Source organism: Nomascus leucogenys, chromosome 2, assembly GCF_006542625.1.
Source record: "Nomascus leucogenys isolate Asia chromosome 2, Asia_NLE_v1, whole genome shotgun sequence".
Lineage (NCBI taxonomy): Eukaryota > Metazoa > Chordata > Mammalia > Primates > Hylobatidae > Nomascus > Nomascus leucogenys.
In genome coordinates, this window is record NC_044382.1 from 6473882 (window position 1) to 6500561 (window position 26680).

At 51.5% G+C, this 26680-nt stretch overlaps 1 protein-coding gene across 1 annotated transcript in view; it reads left to right on the forward strand.

Moving 5' to 3' along the window:
• Positions 1–279: 279 nt before the first annotated feature.
• Positions 280–26680, forward strand: part of STK10 (serine/threonine kinase 10) — a 144111-nt gene continuing 117710 nt past the window's right edge. Inside the window, exon 1 of the mRNA XM_030825107.1 lies at positions 280–798. Coding sequence (XP_030680967.1) covers positions 643–798 — 156 coding nt within the window. The 5' untranslated portion in view covers positions 280–642. The remainder of the gene's footprint in view (positions 799–26680) is intronic.

Below are 26680 nucleotides of genomic sequence, written 5' to 3' on the forward strand. Positions count from 1 at the left end.
GCCTTCTGGGCGCTGACAACGATCCGTGGGCTCTCGCGAAATGCCAAGTCGCCGTCCCGCTTGCTCCCACAAAAGTTTTGGGAGCCACGCGGCGCGGCGGGCGGGCTCCTGAGTCCATGAACGGTCCCACAGAGCGGTCCCCGAAGCTTCCCCAAAGCCCGGCCCGCAGCTCGCGGAGGGTGGTGTGCGGGGACTACAGTTTCCAGAGTGCCCTGCGGCGACGGGCGGAGCCGGGGAGCGCCCGCAGCCAATTAGGGGGTCCCGGGGCTCTGCCGGGGAGCGGCAGGTGGAGCCGGGCCGGTGGGCGGGCGCGGGGACGGTCCCCCGGAACGGGTCCGAGGCTCTCGCAGGCAGGGCTGGGCCGGGCGGGGGCTGCGGGGCCGGCACAAGGGAGGCGGCCCCGGGGACCGGACAGGGCGGAGGCGGGGACGCCGCCGCCTGCGCGGTTCCGGGTGCTCCCGGCGCGGCGCTGCCCAGGGCACACTTGACCGAGGTCGGGCTGCGGGGAAGGGCGGGTCTGGGGAAAACCCCGAGAGACGCGGCGTCCTCCAACTCCTCCTCCTCCTCCTCCTCGCGGCCGCCGAAGCCACAGCCCGAGCCCGAGCCCGAGCCCGAGCCCGAGCCGGCACCGCGCCCCCGGCCATGGCTTTTGCCAATTTCCGCCGCATCCTGCGCCTGTCTACCTTCGAGAAGAGAAAGTCCCGCGAATATGAGCACGTCCGCCGCGACCTGGACCCCAACGAGGTGTGGGAGATCGTGGGCGAGCTGGGCGACGGCGCCTTCGGCAAGGTTTACAAGGTGAGGGCGCTGAGGTGGGTGGCCGGACGCGCGTCGAGGGGCTCCGGAAGGAAGGGATGCCTGCCCCGCACCCGGCCAGCCTGGCTGCGGCTCCGAGGGCTGCCCGGCCCTGAATTCGGGGTCCCTGGCCCTCATCCCGGTGACTCTTGTTTTTTGGGGGGAACATCACGCGGCCCGGCCGAGTCCCTGCGCTCTGGGCGCCCCCTCCGGGCACGGTTGCCGCCCCCACCCTAGCCCTGTTTCGGAACACTTCCTGTGTGTCCCGCACTGCGCACGGTGCCGCACGGGGAGACAAAGGGGCGTTGACAGGACCTCAGCATCCGAGAGGGCCACTCGAGGGACCTTCCAGGGACGTTCCGTAAAACGGCGATACGGGCACACTTTTTTTTTTTTAAAGAGACCACACAGATGCTGTGGGAATATCGAGGCGATGTGGACCGAGAAACTCGGCTGCGCTTGGAAGGGTTGGGAGCTAGGGACACATCTGAAGATGAGCCAGAGACAGGGAAGTGGGGTGGGCGAGGGGTGGCCCATGGACTGAGAGGTGGGGCTTGGAAAGGTGGGTTGGGAGTGGGCAGAGGGGAGGTCAGGATCTGGTGAATGCTGAGCCTCGGGGAACAGATTTGATTCCGTCGGTCTGAGTCACAGCTCGGGAGTCTCCCAGCCTGCAGTCACCTCTCCCCTAGAGGAAGACGCGGCAGAGAGCTTTTGTGGAGTGGGTGGGGCAGAGCTGATTGAGTCTAGAGAAGTGTGGCAGCAGGACATTGGTTTCTGCTCCTGGGAGCTAATTCTGAGGTGGTGAGTTGTTTTAGGGAGCCAACACCTACAGCTTGACTCCCCGCTTTCCACTAAGAAAGCTTTTACTGGGAGACTCCCACTTGTTAAATTGGTGTATACCTCCGGGAGAGCACCTCTTTTCTAAGCCACTATCCTCCTTGGGGCTCCTGCAGCTTGTAGGCCACTCTGACCCTAGGATTGCCGTTCTATGAGGCTGGACCACAGAGAAGGCTTCTCCAGCCATCTCCCCTGACGTGAAAGTGGTCTATCGCCTAGTTACCGAAGTAGTTCCTAGATGACCGGTGTTATAATAGCATCATTTGGGAGCTTGTTAGAAGTGAACAATCTCAGGCCCAGCCCCGACCTGCTGAATTAGAGTCTACGTTTTAATAAGATCCCAAGTGATTCCTAAGCAAATAGGTTTGAGAAGTACTGTCCTAGAGGCTTGGAGTGGTGGCAGTTTTTCTTTTTTCTTTTCTTTTTTTTGAGACAGGGTTTCCCTCTGTTGCTCAGTCTGGAGTGCAGTGGTGCGATCTTGGCTCACTGCAGCCTCTGCCTCCTGGGCTCAAGCGATTCTCCTGCCTCAGCCTTCGGAGTAGCTAGGTCTACAGGTGCACACCACAGCCCGGCTAATTTTTGTATTTTTTGTGGAGGTGGGGTTTCGCCACGTTGCCCAGGCTTGTCATGAACTCCTGAGCTCATGAAGTCAGCTCGTTTCAGCCTCCCAAAGTGTTGGGATTACAGGCGTGAGCCACCCTGCCTGACCTGGTGCCTCTTTTGTTTCCTTGCCACCTCCCCTCTGAGCCCACACTTCCTGTTACGGAGTGGGGAGAGGTCTTGTGATCCGAGAGGCAGCGCTTTTTGACTGCCCTGACTTGCTGTCCTCCTTTGCCTGGGGGCCTTGCCCATATTTGAGGGCAGCCAGCTCACCCTCTCCTCAGCACATCTTTTCTTTACTCTCCTCAGAGCTGCATCTTCTTCCTAGTGGCACCAGAGAATGATCCTCAGCCTCGCAGCTCTGCCTGGGCACTGCCAATGTCCTTGACTGCCTTAGACAGAGCCTGCTCCTGTAGCTGTGCTCTGACTACCTCGAGGGCAGCTGGACCCCTGTGGTCAGCTCACCACAGGACCCACTTTCTCCAGAAGGTTCAGTTGGTGTTTTTAGCGTATGCTAAACATACAGGTTTTTTGGGCCGGGCGTGGTGGCTCACGCCTGTAATCCTAGCACTTTGGGAGGCTGAAGCAGGCAGATCATGAGGTCAGGAGATTGAGACCATCCTGGCCAACATGGTGAAACCCCGTCTCTACTGAAAATACAGAAATTAGCCAGGCATGGTGATGCGTGCCTGTAATCCCAGCTTCTCAGGAGGCTGAGGCGACAGAATCGTTTGAACCAGGGAGGCGGAGGGTGCAGTGAGCTGAGATAGCACCACTGCACTCCAGCCTGGCGACACAGCGAGACTCCGTCTCAAAAACAAAACAAAACAAGCATATAGGTTTTTTTTTTCTCCGTTAGGGGCTTTCAATTGCATTCTTGTCCCCTTCCCCGCAATGTATCCTGGCTTCATAGGGTTCATCTTCCTTTAAACTTAAATGCAGAACTTTGCTTTTATGCTGGTAAGATTTCCCGTTGTCATTTTCAGTTGTGTTTCCTCCTGCTTTAGTCCTTAAGACTCCCCTGCTACTCTGAAAGTTTCATACAAAGGAGCTCATCCAATTCACAATCCATACTGTCTCCTCTTGGTTCTCCAAAGCATGTGGAAAGTCAGTTTTTAAAAAAATGACTCCAGGGCCAGGCTCTGTGGCTCACACCTGTAATCCTAGCACTTCAGGAGGCCAAGGTGGGCGGATCACTTGAGGTTAGGAGTTTGAGACCAGCTGGGGCAACATGGTGAAACCCCACCTTTACTAAAAATAAAAAAATAAAAAATTAGCCGGGTGTGGTGGCGCATGCCCTATAATCCCAGCTACTCGAGAGGCTGAGGCCTCTGAGAATTGCTTGAACCCATGAGGCGGAGGTTGCAGTGAGCTGAGATCGTGCCACTGCACTCGAGCCTGGGGGACAGAGGGAGACTCCATCTCAAAAACAACAACAACAAAAACAAAAAGTGACTTTAATTCTCAAAGTTGTGAGGTGGCTCCACCACAGCCCTCTCCCCCTATCTCTGAATCTACGATTTTCTCTTAATTAAGGGTGAGCCAGACCAAGAGAGCTGTGTGATTGCTGATAGACCTGAACAATCTATTCTGTTACCTACATGGCTTAGCATGTACCCCTCTGACCTAAGCCAACCCCATGTGCCCCGGTGCCCAGAGAAGAGAAGGGACTAGAACCCAGGGCTCTGGGCTTCAGTTGAACCCTTTTTCCTTAGTCACCAGCTAAGGAAGACCCATCCTGGGTCAGAGATCCCTGTCACCCAGGCTGCCTACTCGAGAGGTGCTTTTTACTCACCCCTCCTGCTTAAAGTCGAAGCAGGTATTGCTTTTACTAAAGACCCCTCTAATCAAGGACCACGACTCCTGCCCACTTGGTTGTTCCCTGGCCTGGTCACTAAAGTAACCCAAACCAAAAATTCCATCTTGGTTTTATGGCTGGAACCAGAGATTGCATTTTGACACGGCACCTGAGAAAGCAGTTGGCAGGGAGCTGAGGAGGGATTGCCAGTAGCACTGTTTTTCTTCTGACAGCCTAAGTGTTGAAGGCTTCCTGAGGTCTTTCTGGGCCTTGGAAGTCTGAATTTGTCAACAGTGTCAGGAGAGGACTCTCTGACTCCAGATTTCCTGATGAATCTTCACATTAGCAGTCTCCGAGATATCAAACCTCTTTTTTTCCTCCCCTCCCTGATAAGCCTTAATCTGTCTGCCTCAGGAGAAAAAGAGGAGGATAGGATTGATTTTGTGCAAAGTCAAGCTCATTCTCATTCAATGCCTATGTGAATGCAAATTGGTTTCAAAAGAAAACCATTCCTAGTTAATTAGAATACAAAGTAGACTGTAATCCCAGCACATTGGGAGGCCAGAGGCTGGTGGATCACTTGACGTCAGGAGCTCAAGACCAGCCTGGCCAACATGGTAAAACCCCATCTCTACTAAAAATACAAAAAATTAGCTGGGCGTGGTGGCACATGCCTGTAAACCTGTAATCCCAGCTACTCGGGAGGCTGAGGCAGGAGAATTGCTTGAACCTGGGAGGCAGAGGTTGCAGAGAGCAGAGATTGTGCCTGGACAATCTGTGAGATTGTGCACTCCAGCCTGGACAACAGAGTGAGACTCTGTCTCAAAAAAAAAAAAAAAAAATACAAAGTAAAGTTTATAAGCTATATGGTTTCAAAATTCTTATCACTGAAAATAATCTTCATTTTGAAGAGGAGGTAGAAAGGGGAAAAAGTGATAGGTTGAGTGGAAAAAGCTGGCTTTAGCCGGGTGTGCCTGCTGTCATAGCAGCAGGCAACACAGGTACGCATGCACACAATGTGGACAGGGAACATGGAGAAATGAAAGGAGCTGGCTTGCAGGCTGAGATGATTTTTCTGCTTCTTTTTGTTTGTTTTCAGAGACAATCTCTTACTCTGTCACAAGGACTGGAGTGCAGCGGCACCATCATTGCTCACTTCAGCCTCAAACTCCTGGGCTCAAGGGATCCTCCTGTCTCAGCCTCCAGAGTAGCTGGGACTACAGGCACACGCCACCACACCTGGCTAATTTTTAAATTTTTTGTAGAGATGGGGTCTCGCTATATTGTCCAGGTTGGTCTTGAACTCCTAGGCTCAAGTGATCCTCCTGCCTCAGCCATCCAAAGTGCTAGGATTACAGGTATGAGCCACTGAGCCTGGTATCCTCCTTAGAAATTGCTTTTCCAGCCTGAGCAACATGACGAAACCCCATCTCCACCAAAAATACAAAAAATTGTCCGGGCGCGGTGGCTCACACCTGTAATCTCGGCACTTTGGGAGGCTAAGTTGGGTGGATCACAAGGTCAGGAGTTCAAGACCAGCATGGACAATATGGTGAAACCCCATCTCTACTGAAAATACAAAAATTAGCCAGGCGTGGTGGTGGGTGCCTGTAATCCCAGCTACTCCGGAGGCTGAGGCAGGAGAATCGCTTGAAATTGGAAGGTAGAGGTTGCAATGAGCCGAGATCATGCCACTGCAAACCAGCCTGGGTGAAAGAGGGAAACTCCGTCTCAAAAAAAAAAAAAAAAAATTAGCTGGGCATGGTGACATGCGCCTGTGGTCCCAGCTATTCAGGAGGCTGAGGTGGGAGGATCGCTGGAGCCTGGGAGGCAGAGGTTGCGGTGAGCCACTGCACTCACGCCTCTGCATTCCAGCCTGGGCAACAGAATGAGACCCTGAGACCCTGGCTCAAAACAAAACGAAACAAAAAATAGAAAATTGCTTTGGTTTTGATTTTTTGTTGTTTCTAAGCTTTTTTTTTTTTTTCGAGACAGAGTCTAGCTCTGTCGCCCAGGCTGGAGTGCAATGGTGCGATCTCAGCTCACCGCAACCTCTGCTTTCCAGGTTCAAGCAATTCTCCTGCCTCAGCCTCCCAAGTAGCTGGGATTACAGGTGCACACCACCACACCCGGCTAATTTTTGTATTTTTAGTAGAGACGGGGTTTTACCATGCTGGCCAGGCTGGTCTTGAACTCCTGACCTTGTGATCCGCACGCCTCAGCCTCCCAAAGTGCTGGGATTACAGGCGTGAGCCACCGAGCCCGGCCTTTTTAAACTTTTAAAAGATTTATTATTTTGCAAAACTGGGAGTTTACCAAACAAATAGCAACAATTAAAAAGAAAAAAATTACTCTAGGTTCCATCAATGTCTGTTGACATTTTGATGTATTTCCTTCTACACTTTTGATGTTGTGGTGAATTTTTTTTTCCTGCTTGGTTCTAATCGTATGTATCTGTAGTGTTTTATTTCTTTTTTTTCTTTTAGACAGAGTCTTGCTCTGTCACCCAGGCTGGAGTGCAATGGCGTGAGCTTGGCTCACTGCAACCTCCACCTCCCGAGGGTCAGGAGTTCAAGACCAGCCTGGCCAACATGGCAAAACCCCCTCTCTACTAAAAATACAAAAATTAGCCTGGCAGAGTGGTGGGCGCCTGTAATCCCAGCTACTCAGGGAGGGTGAGGCAGGGGAATCGCTTGAACCTGGGAGGTGGAGGCTGCAGTAAGCCGAGATTGTATCACTGTTCTCCAGCCTGAGTGACAGAGCGAGACTCTGTCTCAAAAAAAAAAAAAAATTAAAATAGATTAAATAATCGTATGCCAGGCACTGTGCTAGACGCTTTACTTAATACGTAATAGAAGACAATTATGCCTTCGTAAAAATCACAGAGCTATGCAAAATCATGCAGTAAAAACTAGAGGCCTTATGGGAAGAATGGGGTTGAGGGCACAGCACTTAAAACTTCATCAGTGGCATCTTTTAAAAAAAGTTCAGAATCTAAAAATCAGTAGTACAGTTTTACGCAAGTTACATGGAGAAGAAATACGCACATGCTGCGGTAAGTAGGCATTTTACCTGAAAAAAGATGCACCACATGGATGGATGTGGGTGCTGGGAAGGCAGCAGTGTAGGGCGCTGTGGAAAGAGGTGTGTGTGCAATCTGATGGCAGATGCACATGGGTGTGGCTCAGAGGTGGTTGATGGATGTCAGAGGTGTGTGCCTGTGTGTTTTGTGCATTCCTTCAACACCTGAGTCAGCTGAGTGCAGTTTTCTGCATTCATCTGCGGCGTTCACTTGCTGTTTCTATACATAACCAAACACGACCTTAGCATTATAGCAGAATCACTCCCTCGTATGTCAATGGTGTTGGAGCAAAGTTGGCAGGTTCAAAATAAGGGTTCTCACAGAGTCGACTGTATCTTAATGAACAGCTTTGTAGAGTTCTTGCTGTATTTTATTTTATTTTATTTTATTTTAGACAGAGTCTCACTCTGTCACCCAGGCTGGAGTGCAGTGGTGCAATCTCAGCTCACTGAAACCTCTGCTTCCTGGGTTCAAGTGATTCTCCTGCCTCAGCCTCCCGAGTAGCTGGGATTACAGGTGTGCGCCACCACGCCCAGCTAATTTTTTTTTTTTTTTTTGTATTTTTAGTAGAGATGGGGTTTCACCATGTTGGCCAGGCTGGTCTTGAACTCCTGACCTCAAGTGATCCGCCTGCCTCGGCCTCCCAAAGTGGTGAGATTACAGGCGTGAGCCACTGCACCTGGCCGTTGCTGTATTTTAATTTACTTTTTAGGCTAGACTTTCTTTCTTGAGACAAAGTCTTGCTCTGTCGCCCAGGCTGGAGTGCAGTGGCATGATCTCGGCTCATTGCAACCTCTGCCTCCCAGGTTCAAGTGATTCTCCTGCCTTGGCCTCCCAAGTAGCTGGGATTACAGGCGCTCGCCACCATGCCCGGCTAATTTTTGTATTTTTTAGTAGAGACGAGATTTTGCCATGGCCAGGCTGGTCTTGAACTCCTGACTTCTGGTGATCTGCCCACCTGGGCCTCCCAAACTGCTGGGATTACAGGCGTGAGCCATCACGCCCGGCCTAGGCTGGACTTTCAAAGGGAATTACTAGGTCAAAGCATATGCCTATTTGAGGGTGATTTTAAAAATAAAATGAGATAAATTAATACAGGTCGCCTTTGTCTCTTGCTATTGCTGAGGGCCAATCCCCAAGTCCTCTTAGACCCCTCAAGTGCACAGCGGGCGTTAGCAGCTGCTGCTCAGAGCTTAGGTGCCTCTGCTGTGTGCTGGCTTTAGGAGTGATGTGACATTCTGCCCTCCCCGCCTGGTTGAGAGGAAGCTCAGTTTAAGTGAGGTAGGAGCCCTCCCAGGCCTTCTTGCCCATCCCTGAGCCAGAGCCTTCTCCTTTCACCTCCTCTCCTGCCTGCTAGTTTGAAAGCTTGGGTTTCCACTTCCTCTGGGGATGGGGAAGGTCTCAGTCCTCCCCTCCTCCTCCGGAAAGAGATCTGGCCCCAGGCAGTAACCTTGTTTCCGCTCAGCCAAGTATTTTTAAACCCAAGTCCATGCTATTGTGAGTGGGTTTCTGACTCCTGACTGAGCTCGCATCCAAGGGGGTCTGAACTTCCTGTGGATAACGCCCTTCAAGGGGGCCCGGCTTCTGCGTGGGGCCCTGCCCGCAGCCCTGCGGGTCTGATTTCGCACTGGCCGTTGTGGGAATTTTTTTTGGCTGATGCGAAAGCAAGCTGCGGGGGAAGGGATTGAAACAAACGGATGGACCCGCCCTCCACCTAGGACTCTCCCGTGGCCTGGCCTCCTGAGGTTACCTAGACTAGGGGGACTCTCCAGAGGCTGTCACCCCATAGCCCCCGGAACAGCCCTGGGTGGTCACTCTCAGGCCCTCTGCTGCTGAGGGTGGTGGAACAGGGTGGTGGTGAAGGGAAGAGATTTGGGGTTCAGTAGGATCTGTGTCCCAGTCCTGGCCCTATCTGAACCCCAAATAGGTGACCACCTCCTCCTCTCAACCTGAATCTTGTGTCTGCAAAATGGAGTTGGCCACAGGGCTGAGAGGAGTTGAGGAGGTGATGTGTTTAGCATCTGATTCTCACCCAGGAAGGGCTCAGGAAATGACGATGAGGTGTTATGATCGATGCTCTTGGTGTCAGATGGAGAAGCTCCTGACCCTCCACTACGACTTTAGGGACAAGGCAGGAATCAATCCCTCAGTGTTGACAGCACAGCCCTCATACCAGCACTTCCTCACCTGGCACTACTGGCATTTCGGGCAGGGTCGTTCTTTGTTATGGAGCTGTCCTGTGCATTATACGGTGTTCCGCAGGATCCCTGGCTTCAACCCACTGGATGCCAGAACGCCTCCTTGCAGTTGTGGCAACCAAAAGTGTCCCCAGACGTTGCCACATGCTGCATGGGGGAGGGAGGCATAATGGCTCCAGCAGAGAACCACTGTCTTGTGCAGACGAGCGTTCCTTTATTCAGCCCGGCAGACTGTATTTGTTGACCTCCTCTGTCAGGTCTCTGGGTGTGCAATGAAAGAGTTGGGCCTTTCAGTCAGAGAAGCCAGGGTTTGCATCCTGGCTGTGCCATTTAGCCACTGTGTCCTTTCAGGCAAGTGGCTTGTCTCAGCCTCCCTCAGCTTCCCCATGAGTACAGTGGGACTGACTACACCCGCGGGAGCTACTGTGAGAATTGCCTGAGTAGCTCACACAGCGGGTATCCAGTTGGCCACAGTAGGTGCTCAGGGTAAGAAGGCGGCCTCCCCTGCTGCTTCCCGTGTGTCGCAGGGGAGGAGACAGGAAGGTGCTGCCTGAGATGAGAGTTGTACAGGGATAAACAGGCAGCCAGCCAAGAGCGGGGAAGCTTTCACCTGGTACGGCAGGCAGGTTGGTGATAAGGTGGAGGGAAGGAAGTCCAGGCCAGGAGAGAGGCTGGCCCATGAGACGCCTGAGGTTGCTGACTGCTGGCCGTTGGGCCTGATGTGGGGGCCTAATGTGGTCTGAGGATGGGGCCACACGGTGTGGCCCCCACGGGGGTTGAACCAAATTTGACTTGATTGTCAGTATTTTTAAATGAAGAGATTTCACAGAAAATCCCAGATTTCTGTCTTCTCTGTAAGTATCAGATAATTTGATCCTGGGCTGGGCATGGTGGCTCACACCTGTAATCCCAGCACTTTGGGAGGCCGAGGCAGGTGGATCACCTGAGGTCAGGAGTTGGAGACCAGCCTGGCCAACATGGTGAAACTTCGTCTCTACTAAAAATACAAAAATTAGCCGGGCGTGGTGGCGCATGCCTGTAGTCCCAGCTACTTGGGAGGCTGAGGCAGGAGAATCACCTGAACCCTGGGAGGCAGAGGTTGCAGTGAGCTGAGAAAGCATCATTGCACTCCCGCCTGGGCAACAGAGCAAGACTCTGTCTCAACAAAACAAAACAAAACAAAACAGAACAAAAACAGATAAGTTGGTCCCTTCTGTGTCTGGGCCAATGATGCTGTCCAAGGGAGTTGGACAATGGCATTGTCCATTATACAGGCAATGGCAGGTTTCCTAGTCACCTCATTCAAACCAGAGGAAAAACAGGGAAATGAATTTTAATGGTATATTTATCACTTCAGCATGTTATAAATGCAGAATTAAAGCAATGTGTTATATTCTTTTTCATGTGAAGTCTTTGAAATTGGTGGGCGTTGCACTTATGGCACATGTCCATCTGCACTGGCCACATGTCAGGTGCTTGATAGTGACATGTGGCTGGTGACTACTGTGTTGGGCACGACAGATCTGGCCTCTACTGTTGCCTCCTCAAACCCAGTGGTCATTGGATTTGGGAAGTGGGTATGGGCCAGGGCCTGGCCAGATCTGCAATAGCATTTGGGGGCGTGGCTCATTCGGGCTGCCATAACAAAATACCATAGGCTGGGTGGCTTGCAAACAATAAACATTTTATTTCTCATAGTTTGGAGGCTGGGAAGTCCAAGATCAAGGCTCCCACAGAGTTGGTGTCTAACGAGGGCGTGCTCTGCTTCATAGATGGTGCTTTCTCGCTGTGACCTCACATAGTGGGAGGGACAGCAGGACAGCTAGCCTTCTAGGGTCTTTTTTTTTTTTTTTTTTTTTTTTTTTTAAGACAGAGTCTTACTCCTTCATCCAGGCTGGAGTGCAGTGGCATGATCTCGGCTCACTGCAACCTCCGCCTCCTAGGTTCAAGTGATTCTTGTGCCTCAGCCTCCAGAGTAGCTGGGATCACAGGCATGCACCACCACATCTGGCTAATTTTTGTATTTTTAGTAGAGATGGCGTTTTACCATGTTGGCCAGTCTGGTCTCAAACTCCTGGCTTCAAGTGATCCATCTGCCTCGGCCTCCCAAAGTGCTGGGATTACAGGCTTGAGCCACCGCACCGGCCTCTGGGGTCTGTTTTACAAGAAGACTAATCTCAGTAAGACCTAATCATTTCCCAAAAGGCCCCTCCTTCTAATGCTATCACCTTGGAGGTTGGGATTTCAACATAAAAATTTTGTAGGGACACAGATACTCGGACCATAGCAGGGACCAAGTCAAGAAAGCTTTGAATGCTAAGCCGATGAATTTAGACTTGGCAGTTTTGATCTCAAAAAAATGTCCTGCCTGCCTTAAGTCCCCCAGGGCCTGACCAGGTCAGCCCATGTAACATTAGAGAGGGACTCTCTTTTGATGGGGGAGGAGGCCATGACCAGAGAGGCGACTCAATTGCAGGGTGCCAGAGCCAGGATTCCTCAGGCTGCCCAAGACTAAGGTGGTCCATGCTGAATGGAGGCTGAGCCACAGTGGCCAACCCTGGTGACCGAACCAGGCGGGTGTGGGAGGGAAGGCCAGAGCTGTAGTTGGAACCCAAATCAGAGCTGAGGGAGGGAGGTGACAGGTGAGAGGCGACCAGCCTGAGAAGGAGATGTGTGTGAGACGGGAGGCATGGAAGAGTCTAGGGCACATCTTAGGAGATGGAAAGAGAGCAGAGAGGATGAGACAGGAAAGCAAGCTCGTGTCTGCTGGGGATGAGAGGTTGTCTGGGAACCTGGAGGAATTCCTGCAGTTCAAGCCTGGCCCTACCTCTTGCAGGTTGTGTGATGCTGAGGAATTTACTTATCTCTGCCTCGGTTTCTTAAGCTGTGAAATGGTGATGGTAATGGTACAATCACATAGGGCTGTTGGAAGATGAAATGAGACAAACCATGGAAACCACTTAGTCTAGGACACTGGAAGAAGTCACGTAAGTACTAGCTCTAGATTGTTTATTAAGCACCTACTTGTGCCAGGCCCTGTGGGTTCCAAAGTGGACAAGATAGATAAGTAGGGAGTTGACTTTTGCTCAGTTCCTACATGTCCATCATTTATTCTTCTCTTATCCCCCTGAAAGGTAGGGGGATATCCTCACTCCACACCTGATGAAGCAGAGGCCCAGAGAGGTACAGTGACTTACTCAGGGTCACATAGCTTTTTTATGGCAGGGCTGGGACTTGCATCCAGATCTTTCTGGCCAGAAGCCTGTCTCTTTTCTCTTGCATAGCACAGAGAGGAAGACAAACGGGCTTGTTGGGCAGTCCACGGTCGCTTCAGTGCGGTGTCTACTCTTGGCCTTGTGGTTTCTGTGCCCAGGAATGTCACCCTTCTTTGCAAGCCTGCCTCAGCTGGATGGCGATCGATGGTGGCCTCTCATGCAGAGGAAGTGGTGAGGGGTGCAGGCAGGACTAGCACAGGAAGTGGCAGGGGAAAAGGGCGGGTGTCAGGGCGGGGAAGCTGAGTGCTCCTGGGGCCCCTCCCGGCACCCTGGTGGGTGGGGCTGCTGGGACCGCAGCAGCCTGCAGTGCAGGGTGTCTCTGGGTCTTGTCAGCAGAGCAGGGAGGGCGGGTGCTGAAAGGCTTCCTTCTCCCTTCTCCCTCTCTCCACCACACTCACCTTCCACTTCACTCTTTCTCTTCCCCTTTCTCTCTGCTTCCCCTGTGATGCATTTTTTCCCTTCTTCCCCCATAGCTTACCGATTTTTTCACACTAACAGACTATACCAGGGCCGGCACAGTGGGTCACATCTGTAATCCTAGCACTTTGGGTGGCTAGGAGTTCACGACCAGCCTAGGAAACATAGGAAGACTCCATCTCTTCCAAAAAATTTTAAAAATTAGCCAGGCGTGGTGGCACCAACTGTAGTCCCAGCTGCTCTGGAGGCTGAGGCAGGAGGATCACTTGAGGCCAGGAGTTCAAGGCTGCAGCGGGCTGTGATCACACCACTGCACTCCAGTCTGGGTGACAGAGCAAGACCCTGACTGAAAAACAGGTTGTCTGAAAACAACAATAACAAGAAAAAACAGGCTATGCCAGAGCCAGAATTAGACACCTAAGACTTGAGGAGAAGGATGGGGACGAGGAGGGACTTTACCAATGCACTGGTGACTGAAGAGTTAACTCCAGCCAGCCTGGGTCAGGTGGTGGAGGGTGGGGGAGGCCAGTGGTGCCTCTGGGAGGAGCTGAGGGAAGCACAGCTCCTTTCTGCTTCCGGACCATTGCACTGGCCATTGCACTGGCGGGTCCCCTGCCTGCCACTCTACCTGTGACTCTGTACAGCTGGCTCCTCCTCATTCTTCGGGTCTCAACTCAGATTCCCTCCTCAGAGAGGCCTGTCCCAACCACCCCTCCCTGACCATGGTGGCAGCTGCCTGGAGATTTCCTTCAGGGCTGTTGTTACCAACTGGGATTCTCTTGTGTTTCTCTTTCTTTATTTTCTGTCCCCCTCCAGCAGATGTGAAGTCCCTGAGGACAAGGAGTGATCTTTGTGTTCCCAGCATTTGGAGCAGGGCCTGCGGAGGGTAGACGTTCAGTTCACACCTGCTGAGCCGCAGGCTTGCGGTGGCTCATACCTGTAATCCCAGCACTTTGGGAGGCCGAGGTGGGTGGATCACCTGAGGTCAAGAGTTCGAGACCAGCCTGGCCAACATGGTGAAACCCCATCTCTACTAAAAATACAAAAATTGGCTGGGCATGATGGTGCGCGCCTGTAATCCCAGCTACTCAGGAGGCTGAGGCAGGAGAATCACTTGAACCCGGAAGGCGGAGGTTGCAGTGAGCTGAGATTGCGCCACTGCACTCCAGCCTGGTCAACGAGTGAAACTCCGTCTCAAAAAAAATTAAACAGCAACAACAACAAAAATACCTGCTGAGCAGTTGAGAGGATGAGTGAGTGAATGCCGGGCCTCGCGTATTCCCTCTCCCTGGACAGGCCCCTCGTTGTGGTTATGATGTGGCTATACTCGGGAGGCCGCATTGTAGTTACGATGTGGCGCTGGAATCAGTTCCGAGCTTCCTCCTAGCTTCCCTGCCTGTTTGCTGTGTGACTTTGGGCAAGTCACCTCACCCCTCTGATCCTCAGCATCTTGAGCTGTGACATCTAAATCAAAACGGCACTTTGTCCCGAGTTTGCGAAGATTGATGCTTGTGGCCAGCCCTTACTGTCCTGCCTCACACAGAAGATGTAAATGTGGCTGTTGTTACAGTGATTGTTACCGTTTCTGTGGGGTGACTTAAGCTGATCTTCCCCTTCCTGGGGCTTGACAGAGGCAGATTGCCTTGAGGCCCTGAACTCCTCCCTTGCCTGTTACACTGCAGGGTGCTTCTGGGTGGAGGGATGTCAAGGGTTCTGGGATCAGCCTAAGTTTGTTGCTCTTCTCTGTTATGAAGATAAAATAAGCCTGCATCCCAGCCTGGAGACGGCACAGGGCCACTGGGAGGTCTGGTGGGATGAGTGTAAGGTCTCAGCTCTGCGTCTGCCCCAGGGTGAGTTGTAGTTGAGGGCACCAGAAGTGGAGCATTTGTGTCCTGGAGAAAGAAGCTAATGCTGATGCCTGGCTTCCCTTCACCTTCCTTCCTGGAAAGCTCCACACAGTCTTGTCTGGGAGCCCAGGCCCAATGCTTGGCCCTGTGAGGCGGTTGCCACTGTCAGAGCCAGCATTGTCACCCTGAGGCAGTGACCCTTGTCAGAGCTGGCAAGCCTCCCTGGTCAGCCCTGAGATTCTTTCTACCCTTGCGTTGCGTCTTAGAGGGCCCCGATACTGGGTTGGGGAAGCCTGAGCTCCTTCTCAAGACCCCTTCTTTTTGGGGGCCCTCACTGCCCTCCCCACAACCGCCACATCGAGGTGACAGGAAACCCATCTTTGAGCGGGGGAGAGGTGACTGGGGCGCCTCTGTTAATGAGGAAACTGGAGCCCCAGACACTGGTGCTGGCCTCTGGTCTGGCTGCAGGACCATCTCCAGTGGCTAGCAGAGGACCCCTGAAGACCCCAGCCCACCCCACATGGGTCACCTCACCTCAGAGGCTTTTTTTTTTTTTTTTGGCAGAGTCTTGCTCTGTCGCCCAGGCTGAAGTGCAGTGACGCGATCTTGACTCACTGCAACCTCCGCTACCTGGGTTCAAGCGATTCTTCTGCCTCAGGCTCCCAAGTAGCTGGGATTACAGGCACGTGCCACCACACCCAGCTAACTTTTGTATTTTTAGCAGAGACGGGGTTTCACCATATTGGCTAGGCTGGTCTTGAACTCCTGACCTCAAGTGATCCACCCGCCTCAGCCTCCCAAAGTGCTAGAATTACAGGCATGAGCCACTGCGCCCGGCCGCTTCAGAGGCTTTTGACCTGGGGATGCTGTTCATCTTACAAGTCGCAGCTCAGCGGTTGGCTTTGCTTTGTAATCCTGGGCAAGTGATGTCACCCCTCTGAACCTTGGTTTTCTTTTCTGCAAAATAGGGACAATAGTGCCTCTCAGTGGGACATAGGCATCTTTACAAACCTGCACCGTCATGAGGCCAGTGCCAAGGACACACAGCCAGATGTGGCAGAACCGACCCAAGCCCAGCGCCACATCTGAATTTTATCTAGTGTTGGTGGAACACAGGGGTATAGCTTGGTCCTGCCATTTGGAGAGCATTTGACAATATGTAAATCAAGGCCTGGGCTTTTGGGTGCGGCACCACATGACCAGTGTGGCCTGGCCCCATGATAGGGAGCTGCTCAGATAGAGGAGGGTCCCATCACTCAGTGGAACATTCTGCCACCCTTGGAGATGACGTTGGGGAAGAGTGTTTTGTGCTCCGAAGAGCTGTGCATGCCATACTGTTTGGTTTTTTTTTGAGATGGAGTTTTACTCTTGTCGCCCAGGCTGGAGTGCAGTGGTGCCATCTCAGCTCACTGCAGCCTCCACCGCCCGGGTTCAAGCGATTCTCTTGCCTCAGCCTCCCGAGTAGCTGGGACTATAGGTGCGTGCCACCACGCCTGGCTAATTTTGTATTTTTGTAGAGACAGGGTTTCACCATGTTGGTCAGGCTGGTCTCAAACTCCTGACCTCAGGTGATCCACCCGCCTTGCCTCCCAAAGTGCTGGCATTACAGGGGGATTACAGGTGTGAGCCACTGTGCCCAGCCATGCCATACTGTTAAGTGAAAGTAAGAATGACCAGTGTATACAGTTTAATCCCAGTTTTGTAAAGTATGGAAGAATATATTTGTGGCCAGAGAGAATATAATGAGTGAATATTTATAGACTTTCACTCTGGACCTAGCCTATTCTATTCTATTCTATTCTATTCTATTCTATTCTATTCTATTCTATTCTATTCTATTCTACTCTACTCTACTCTACTCTACTCTACTCTACTCTACTCTACTCTACTCTACTCTACTCTATTCTATTCTGTCCTATTCTATTCATTTTATTTTATTTTAAGACAGGAGTCTCACTCTGTCGCTCAGGTTGGAGTGCAGTAACACGATCTTGGCTTACTGCAACCTCTGCCTCGTAGGTCCAAGTGATTCTCCTGCCTCAGCTTCCTTAAGTAGCTGGGACTACAGGCGTGTGCCACCACACCCGGCTAATTTTTGTATTTTTAGTAGAGATGGGGTTTCACTCTGTTGGCCAGACTGGTTTTGAATTTCTGACCTCAGGTGATCCACCTGTCTCAGTCTCCCAAAGTGCTGGGATTACACGTTTGAGCCACCACGCCCAGCCAAGGACCCAGCCTCTTCTAAGCACCTTTCACATATGAACTCATTAAATGCTCACAACAACTTCTGGAGGAGGAGCGGTTATGTCTTCGTTATATAAAGGTATAAAAGGCTGGGAAGTGAGGACAAAGAAGTCCCCTCAGGGGCACACAGCTGGGAAGTGTTAGAGCTGGGATTGGGAAACAGTTCCAAGAACGTCCCACCACAGAATACCAAAGGCGAGCCTCTTGGATTATGAAAGGTTTTGATTTTCTTCTTTGTACCATTATATTTTTAAGATTGTCTTTAATGCACAGATGTTACTTTAGCACCACAGGGACTGTTGATGGAATAAACAGGCCGACCTTCAGCTCTCTGAGGTTTGATACTGTCTCTAAAACAGAGTTCATGAAAGGACATCACCCCCAAGGTTGTGGTGAAGATTAAATGAGTGTCTTAAACATGTGCAGGCAGGGGGCATAGGTGGCCCTCCGTAAAGTGCTTCCTTCCTCACTTCCTCCTCGTTTCTGTGGACCCCGGAGTCCTCTCCCCTCTGCAACTCCGGATTGAGTCTCATTGTCCTCCTCTGGGTAGAGAGGAGCCTGGGAAAGGTGGGAGCGGTCCCCTGCAAGGAGGCAGAGCCCATGGGCACCTTTCACACCTCCTTTATCAGTGATATGTGGTTTGGAGTCCCCATTGTTTTTGGAGAGCTGAGATCTGAGGGTTCCCACATCCCCAGCCAAGTTGGACAGGTTGCTCCAGTTTTCAGCCAAGGCCAAGACTTGGTATCTTTGGGCCAATCCCGTTTGGGTTTCCGTTTTTTATTTGCTGGTTCACAAGAACTTTTGCGGCTCAACATTTCCCTGAGCTGTGCCAGGGTGGCTGGCCAGCCTTCCCCTCCCTGAGGGAGACAGTGTTCAAGGCACGTCTTTGGAAGCCGTGTCACTCTGCTTTTGGGCTTCATAATCTTTGCCATCCTTAAGTGTCACTTGTTCTGAAACTTGGCCATCTCATTTGTCGTTGAGCTGAAACTTGGCATGGTGATGACTGATTGGGAAGTGGCTTCTCTCTGCTTGCAGGACTCAGCTGTGTACATCCTGGCCGAGTCGACGGCTTTGGCTCCTGCAAGGTAAAGAGGTGCCATCTTTCAAAACTGGAGAACAGCCAGAGATTCAGAAATAGAAATACGTTATGGAGAAAGTCAACTTCTTATCACTTTCCTTTCATCTCTTATGTGGAGGACCTCATTTCTCTCTGTTTGCAGGGAGGCACAAACACCGATTCTATTCATTCATTCATTAGTCATTTAAGAATACATACTGAGGCCAGGCACGGTGGCTCACGCTTGTAATCCCAGCACTTTGGGAGGCCGAGGCGGGTGGATCACGAGGTCAGGAGATTGAGACCACAGTGAAACCCCGTCTCTACTAAAAATACAAAAACTTAGCCGGGCATGGTGGCGGGCGCCTGTAGTCCCAGCTACTCGGAGAGGCTGAGGCAGGAGAATGGCGTGAACCCGGGAGGTGGAGCTTACAGTGAGCCAAGATCGTGCCACTGCACTCTAGCCTGGGCGACAGAGCAAGACTCTGTCTCAAAAAAAAAAAAAAAAAAAAAAAAAAAAAAGAATACATACTGAGTGTCTGCCATGACCAGACAGAGTAATAGATACATTGGTGAACAAAATAAAGATGTTTTTAGGCTTTCAAAAACAAAAAATACACAGTTCCAAGAGAGAACAGTAACACCCAGTAGTCAGCGTAGTGGTTTCTGAATTTTCCCATGCGCCACTGAAATTGTCTATGTCTTCATCAGGAAACGGAGGCCTGGTGTCCTGGCTTCTGCAAGCGCACTTAGCTAGTAAGTAGTAGAGTTGGGACTTGAGCCTAGGTCCTGTGCTGTTTCCATAAATTGCTCGATAGAAATTTGCTCATTTCTAAGTTTGCCAAGATGGGGACATCAGATGGAGCTGGGTCGATTCCTGTAACAATAACTTTACTGGCTACAGGATTGAAGGAAGGAGAGAGGCTGATGTTCATAGAACCCAGCAAGGGTGGGCCCAAGTGCCTTTTGGAAAGAAGGGAAGATGATAATTGCCTACTCCCTGGACATACATGTCATTCCTTTATCCCTCTCACACCCACCTAGTCTCATGTACCCATTCATGCCCCTGGCAACTTACTCTCCCATCCGTCTGTCCATCCTTCCATTCATCTGCCCATCCACCCACCCTCCCATTCTTCTGCCCACCCATCCATTCACCCAACCTCTCATCCATTCGCCATCCCACTTAACTCATTTTCCCATCCATTCATTCCTCCAGCCCCTACCTCCCATCCGTCCACTCCTCCATCTGCTTGTCTGCCCACCCATCTTCCCGTTCACTCACACTCCCACTGTTGCATCTACCCACTGGCTCTTCTGTGCCAGGCTCTCTGGTGTAGACTGAGAGGAGTCAAGTGGGCTGAGCCTTTCAGAGATCACAGCCAGGTCAGAGAATCTGTGATGCAAATGCCCAGGGGACAGGGCAGTCTGCGATGAAAACCTTAACAAAGTGCAAAGAAATTCTAGTTGGGGAGGTGGGCTGGGGTTCTGGGGAAGATGTCATGGGCTAGGCTGGGGTTGAGTTACATTTTGCTGGCTGATTAAACGCAGGTAGGGAGGAGGTGTTCTCTGTGTAGGAGGGAGCATGAAGAGGGCGGGGAGGTAGGGAGCAGGCACGGGGCTGAGTGAGAGGGAGTGGCGGGACCCTGGGGAAGTGGGCAGGGGCAGGTCATGAGGGTGTGAGTGCTGGGCCAGGGAGCTCCGGCATTAGCTTGGAGGGAAAGATGGGAAGGAGGGCAGGCACATGAAGCAGCTGGGCGGGAGACCCCTGGCATGACAACTTTGGTGGGCTGCTGAGGGCACAGAGCACTGGGCAGAGAGCCAGAGCTGAGCTCCAGGCCTGCCAGTGCCTCCTAGCTGTGTGACCTGGGACAAGTCAGTTTCTCTGCCTGGGCCTCCCATTTCTCTTCAATAAAAGGAGATGGTGGTACCTCTGTGTGCTTCATGGGCCTGTGCTGGAGAAAGGTGGGCTGCTCATTGCCCTGCAGCAAGAGACCATAAGAGGCTTTGGCAGGCCTTTTTCATCCTGAGCCTGCAAGGACCTGGGCCTCCCAAGGCCCAGGCCCGTGGTGCATAAGGCTCCCGTCCTCTGCTGAATCACGCCTGCCAGCCAGGGGCCTTAGTGGGCTCTAAACTCAAGCCCACGTCAGCTGGCCACCCCGGCTCTGTCTGCTGTCCTCAGATCACCCCCTTTGGCTTTATGTTGGGCCCTTTTCCTGCACATAGTCAGTTCTGCTGTGACCCTGGTTTTCTCTGGGGCCAGATTTTCTCTCTCCTAAATAGAGTCGCAGCCCTTCCTGCGATTGACAGCATTCATCACCATGCAAAGATTAGCTGTGTTCAGGCAGGGACAGCACAGCTGTACACTGTGTGACACCCAGACCAAGCCCTGCTTTGGTTCCAGTGGCCTGAACCATATTTGATACATGCCTGGCATGGCCGTCCAGAATAAAGACAGGGAAATAGGAACCCTGAGCCCTGACTGCTCCGTTCTTTGGCTCTGACCCACACCCAGGCTTTTCATCTGACAGGTCAGCTGGGAGCCTTCCCTCACACCTGCCACTCAGCCAGGTTGCTAGGAGACTTCCTTAGCAAATGATCATTGGGTGGGGTTCCTCTGCTGATCCCTTGCACATGTCCCCTTTTGCTTCCTAGAAAAAGAAACCCATGTTTCCGAGGCTGGGTCTGGGACAGTGGAGTGAGTTTTAGATGCTCCCTTACCTCGGAAGAGGCATTTTCTGCCAGAGAGGGCTGGGGCTGAACTTTCTACAATGATGGAAGTGTTCTGTATGTACCTGCTCTGTTCAATACGGTAGCCACAGTGTGGTAGCACGTGAAATGTGGCTAATGCAACTGAGGAACTAAATTTTTGTTTCATATCTATTAATTTAAATAGCCACGTATGGCTCGTAGCTACTGTATCAGACAGTGCAGCTCACGTGGGTTCCGAAAGAACGAGGGTGTCTGTGTCTGGGACGTTTAAGGCAAGGTCAGACGAAGTGGTCTCTTTCTGTGTGGAAGGCTTCTTTGCACCAGCCCCAGTCTGCCCTCACTGGGACCCCTGTGGATAATTGCCAGATGTCACTGGGTGAAAATTGTCTTTATAAACTGCTTGACTTTATTATGCTCTGTTTTAGCTCGTCCCTGTCCATAGGCACATGCAGTTTTCCCAAAGGAAAATTGTAGCCTAGTTACAATTTCATTATCCTATTTTGTTATTTACTATTATGGCTTAAGGATTTTTTCTCATTACTATATTATCTTCTTGTTTATCATTTAAGAGTTACTTAATATCCCATTAAGTTAATTTAACCATTGTCTTTAGGTGATTTCACCTTTTTTCCCTTATTATGGACTAATATAAACTGAACATGATCCTAGTACATTTCTTTTGTTGCCTTTTTTTTTTTTTTTTTTTTTTTGAGACAGAGTCTCACTCTGTGCCCAGGCTGGAGTGCAGTGGCACGATCTGAGCTCACCACAACCTCTGCCTCCCAGGTTCGAGCGATTCTCCTGCCCCAGCCTCCCGTGTAGCTGGGACTACACGTGCACGCCATCATGTCTGGCTATTTTTGTATTTTTAGTAGAGACGGGATTTCACTATGTTGGTCAGCCTGGCCTCGAACTTCTGACCTTGTGATCTGCCTGCCTCGGCCCCTCAAAGTGCTGGGATTACAGGCATGAGCCACCGTGCCTGGCCTGTTGTCTTTTTAAAAGTATTTCCTGGCCTTAAATTCCCAGGAATGAGGGATAATAGGCTGAAAAGGTATTTTCATGGCTTTTAAAACCTATTGCCAATTTTTGTCTTTGAAAGATTGAATCAGTTTCTATTCTTGTCAGTAATGGGTTCACCCATTTTACTACATTGTCTCCAGTGCTGGCTTGTCACGACTGCATGTTTTTGCTAATTTATTAAGTGTAAAATGATCCTTTCCACTTTTTTGGAGGAAGATCTTTTGGCAGAAGAATTCCGTAGTTTCTGTTGGCCTGTGTCCTACACGTTTTCCATGTAGGTCTCCAAATCCTAGATTATCAGTCAGCTCTTTGGTGAGGTCTCAGTGAATGTCACCTTATAGATTACGGTGGGCTTGGGAAGGAAGGTGGCCCTTGATACATACGTGTTGTGTGGTGAAGCACTCCTCTAGATCTCTGTTCCTTGCTGGAACACCCCCAGAGAGAGGGAACTCACCTCCTTCTTGGTGGCAAATGGCAGGAATCCAAAAGGGAGTTTATTGGCTCATGTAACTGAGAAGTCAATGCGTAGAGTCCGCCTTCAGGTACAGCTGTCTCCAGGTGTTCCACAGAGCCAGTAGCACTCCATTTGTGAGCCCTGCTTCTGCCATCTTGGCCTCACCCTCCAGCAGCCACTCTGAAGGAGTGACAAGATGGGCTACAAGACCCTTCAGCCTTTCATTCTACCGATTTAGCAGTGCCAGAGAAAGAAAAAGCTGCTTTCCTGATAACTTCAGCAAAAATGCAAACAACTGGCCAAGCGCGGTGGCTCACGCCTGTAATCCCAGCACTTTGGGAGGCTGAGGCGGGTGGATCACTTGAGGTCGGGAGTTCGAGACCAGCCTGACCAACATGGAGAAACCCCGTCTCCACTAAAAATACAAAAACAGCTGGGCGTGGTGCCACATGCCTGTAATCCCAGCTACTCGGGAGGCTGATGCAGGAGAATCACTTGAATCCAGGAGGCGGAGGTTGCAGTGAGCCGAGATCGCGCCGTTGCACTCTAGCCTGGACAACAAAGAGCGAAACTCCGTCTCAAAAAAAAAAAAAAAAAAAACACCCAAAAACAAATTTAAAGAGCCACCCAGGCACGACCCTGTTGGCCTGCCTTGGGACCATGCCCAGGCATCTCTGAACCAATGACTGTGACAAGTTTCATTTTCAGGCGCCCTTGGTTCAGTCCTCTGATTAGCTGGGCCTGGGGTATGTCCCTGGCCCAGGGTGAGGTCAACCCGCTATGAATCCCTTGGACTCAGAGCGAGGGAGAGGCAGTGTCCAAAGGCAACTAGAGTTTTGAATCCACAAGGGGGAATGGATGCTGGCCCAGTCCCCCACTGCTCCCCAGCCCCAGGGTCAATTTCCCAGCAGCTCCGGTGGCTCCCAGGCCTGAGGTTGGGGTGCCCCCAGGAACAGGCCCCTCTAGGCTCTTTTCTCTTGTGTTCTCATTTACTCTTCTTGAGGCACACCTGTGTCACAGATGAGACAAGTGTCACAGATGGGGCCCTGGTCTCTGCATTCGCCTTGGTGGACTCAGTTTCCTCATCTGCAGAGGGGGGTTGGGGAGCTGGAGTTAAGGAGGGGTGGCTAATGTTTTCTCACTTTCCTGAGGTCGGTGGTGTCAGCTATTTCCCGGGAGGCGGCGGGAGAAACACACTGATCAGTGGGCAGCCGGGAGGGAAGGGGAGGGCCTGGGGGTGGGTCCCCTACTGGCCTTTGTGCAGTTGACTCTCAGGAAGCCCCCAGCCCCTGACTGGGCTGGCTGGGCCCCTTGGGTGAAGCAGTGCCCCCGGCTGGGAGGGTTGTCCCCACCTCCTCCAGGCTGGGCCCCTTGCGGGCACAAGGGGGAGGATTGTTCCCACAGTGGTGCTTGGGCCAGAAAACACAAGTGACCACTGTGTATCTGCTCGCAAGGGTGTGGGCTGAGGCGTTAGTCACTGCCGGCCAGCAGTGGAAGGCTGGGCCGAGGCTCCCCTCATCGTGCGCTGGAACCCGGCCTTGCTTCAGCCGGTGGGAGAGACAGACGTCCGAGGCCACAGACAGCCACTTGTTCTTTATGCTATTCCTTGCCTGCCAACTCCCACGTGGGCCTCATCTACTTGGACCACCCTTAGCTTTCCAAGACTCACCCACTCCCTAAGATGGGCTCTCATCAGAGCATGTTGAGAGTTGGACATCATTTCACCATCCATCCTCCCCCATATAGGGGGGAGACTGAGGCCCAGATGGGACTTTTGCAGAATATACAGGCATCTCTGGCAAAGCTGTCAGATACATGGAATTTGAACCCACATTGGCCGGAATTCAATTCCTAATCCTTTGAACCTGCTGTGTGACCTTGGGCTGGTGACTTCATCTCTCTAAGCATCGGTTTTCTTATATATAAAATAAAGCCCTTAATAGTTGTAAAAGTTAATTGAAGGGATCAAATGGTCCTCTCATGCCCTCTCTTAGCTTTACTGCCTCAGACCTAGTTTGATTTTCAGGCCCCCTTAGGGGCAGGATGGCTTTAGGCTGGAAGCTAGAAGTCAAGGAGAGCTTGCAGCAGTCTTAGCTGGCTCAGCAATTGTTCTGAGAATGCATTTCATTGGCTGACTTGATCACATGCCAATTTTTTTTTTTTTTTTAGATGGAGTTTCGCTCTTGTTGCCCGGGCTGGAGTGCAATGGTGCGATCTTGGCTCACTGCATCCTCTGCCTCCCGGGTTCAAGTGATTCTCCTGCCTCAGCCTCCTGAGTAGCTGGGATTACAGGCATGCATCATCATGCCCAGCTAATTTTTGTATTTTTAGTAGAGGTGGGGTTTCACCATGTTGGCCAGGCTGGTCTCAAACTCCTGACCTCAGGTGATCCACCTGCCTCGGCTTCCCAAAGTGCTGGGATCACAGGTGTGAGCCTCTGCACCTGGCCACGTGCCTATTCTTGAGCCAATCACTGTGGCCAGAGGGAGCACAGTATTCTGATTGGCCAAGATGAGTCCCTACCCACTTCTAGATATTGTAGTTTAGGGACTGGAAATGAGGGCAGGTTGGCCCCTGCTTAAGAAAAATCAGGGAAGGGTGAATTATGATATGGGAGGGCAGTGATTCCCTCATGCAGATTTTCCTAGGCAGAAAATTGCTTGTCTTGTTCACTAGAACTTAGCCAAGTAAATAACGGTTGAATGAATGACTAGGGAATAAGCTGCTTCCTGGCAGTGTGGTGTAGTGAACACTAGGCCGGGAGTCAGGAGGCCACTGTGACAGCTCACAGTCCTGCTGGATTCCCAAGCCTCAGTCTGCTTGCTTGGGAAATGGGCACCAAGGCTAACGCTGGCCTTAACGGTTTGTTGGCGGATGACATTCTGGCTGAGCACTCCTCAGCTGCCAGGCACTCCCTTGCTGTGAGTGGTTGCTATTGGCTGTGATTGTCATTCCTCTTTTGCAAAGGGAGATAGAACAGGGAGCACTGGATAGTCATCAGGAAAGGTCTTTGGGGGAAATGTTTTGGAGGTAAGGAAGGCTTGAATTTGGATCCAGCCTTCACCCTCTACCCCCACTCGCTGTGTGACCTGAGGCACATCACCCCACCTCTCTGAATCTTTTTCCTCATCTCTAAACTGGCAATAATATTTGTCTTTAAGGGCTGGATGGAGGATGAAGTGAGAAATTCCGTGTAAGTCCTGTCCTGGAACACAGAGAGTGCTCAGTCAGTGTTAGCTGTTTTTATCATCAGCCGTATTACATCCCCCTGTGGCCTCAAGGTGATGGATTGCTGCCTCAACGAGGCTTTGAAAGAATTTAATTTTGGCCAAGTCACTTTTTGGTCCGTGGTTCCTGCTAACCTCTGTCTGGCAGGTTCTGGTCTCCATGGAATCCGAGTGAGGTGCTGGGTAGCGGGTGTGCCTTGTGTTGACACTGGCACTGCTGGGGCCCGGCTCTCTGGTCAATGCTGCCTTTCAGGATGGTGGGCAAGGCAAGGTTTGTGCCCTCCTGGAAAATGGTCCCCACCTGGGCCTCCTCCACCATCAGGAGACAACATCCCTTTTCAGGAAACCCAGATAAAGGTGACATGCGGCCTTCTTTGCCAGCTTTCAGGGCTGAAAGATGAGTGATTGAAGGGGGGCCCTTGGCCAGCTCAGCATGGTCAAGGTGGTTGCCTTGGTCACTGGCCCTGGCTCTAGTCACTCCACTAAGCCCTCAACCTTCCCCTCAGGAAAGGAGCAGAGCTGGCATAACTTCTCTTCTGGGTTTGGAGAGGAGGAAGGGGAGGAGTAGGAAGAGAAAGAGAAATGTGTGCAGAAGGAAAGGATTCTTTCCAGCCCTCTGGTGGGGATGTACACAAATCAGCTTTACAAGGAATGAAAAGGCAAGGACACAGTCAGTTAAGACTGTGTGTGTGTGTGTGTGTGTGTGTGTGTGTGTGTGTGTGTGTGTGTGAGCGAGCACCGGGTAACTTAAATGATGGGTTGCTAAGGCATTCTAAACAAGCTTTTTAAATTTAAATTTAAATTTTTTTTTTAATTTATTTTTTGAGACGAGTCTCGCCCTATTGTCCAGGCTGGAGTGCAGTGGCGCATTCGGCTCACTGCACCTCTACCTTCTGGATTCAAGCAATTCTCCTGCCCCAGCCTCCCGAGTAGCTGGGATTACAGGCACCCACCACCCTGCCTGGCTAATTTTTGTATTTTTAGTAGAGATGGGGTTTTACCATGTTGGTCAGGCTGGTCCCCAACTCTTGACTTCAGGTGAGCCACCTGCCCCGACTTCCCAAAGTGCTGGGATATTGTCGTGAGCCACTGTGCCTGGCCTAAACAAGCTTTC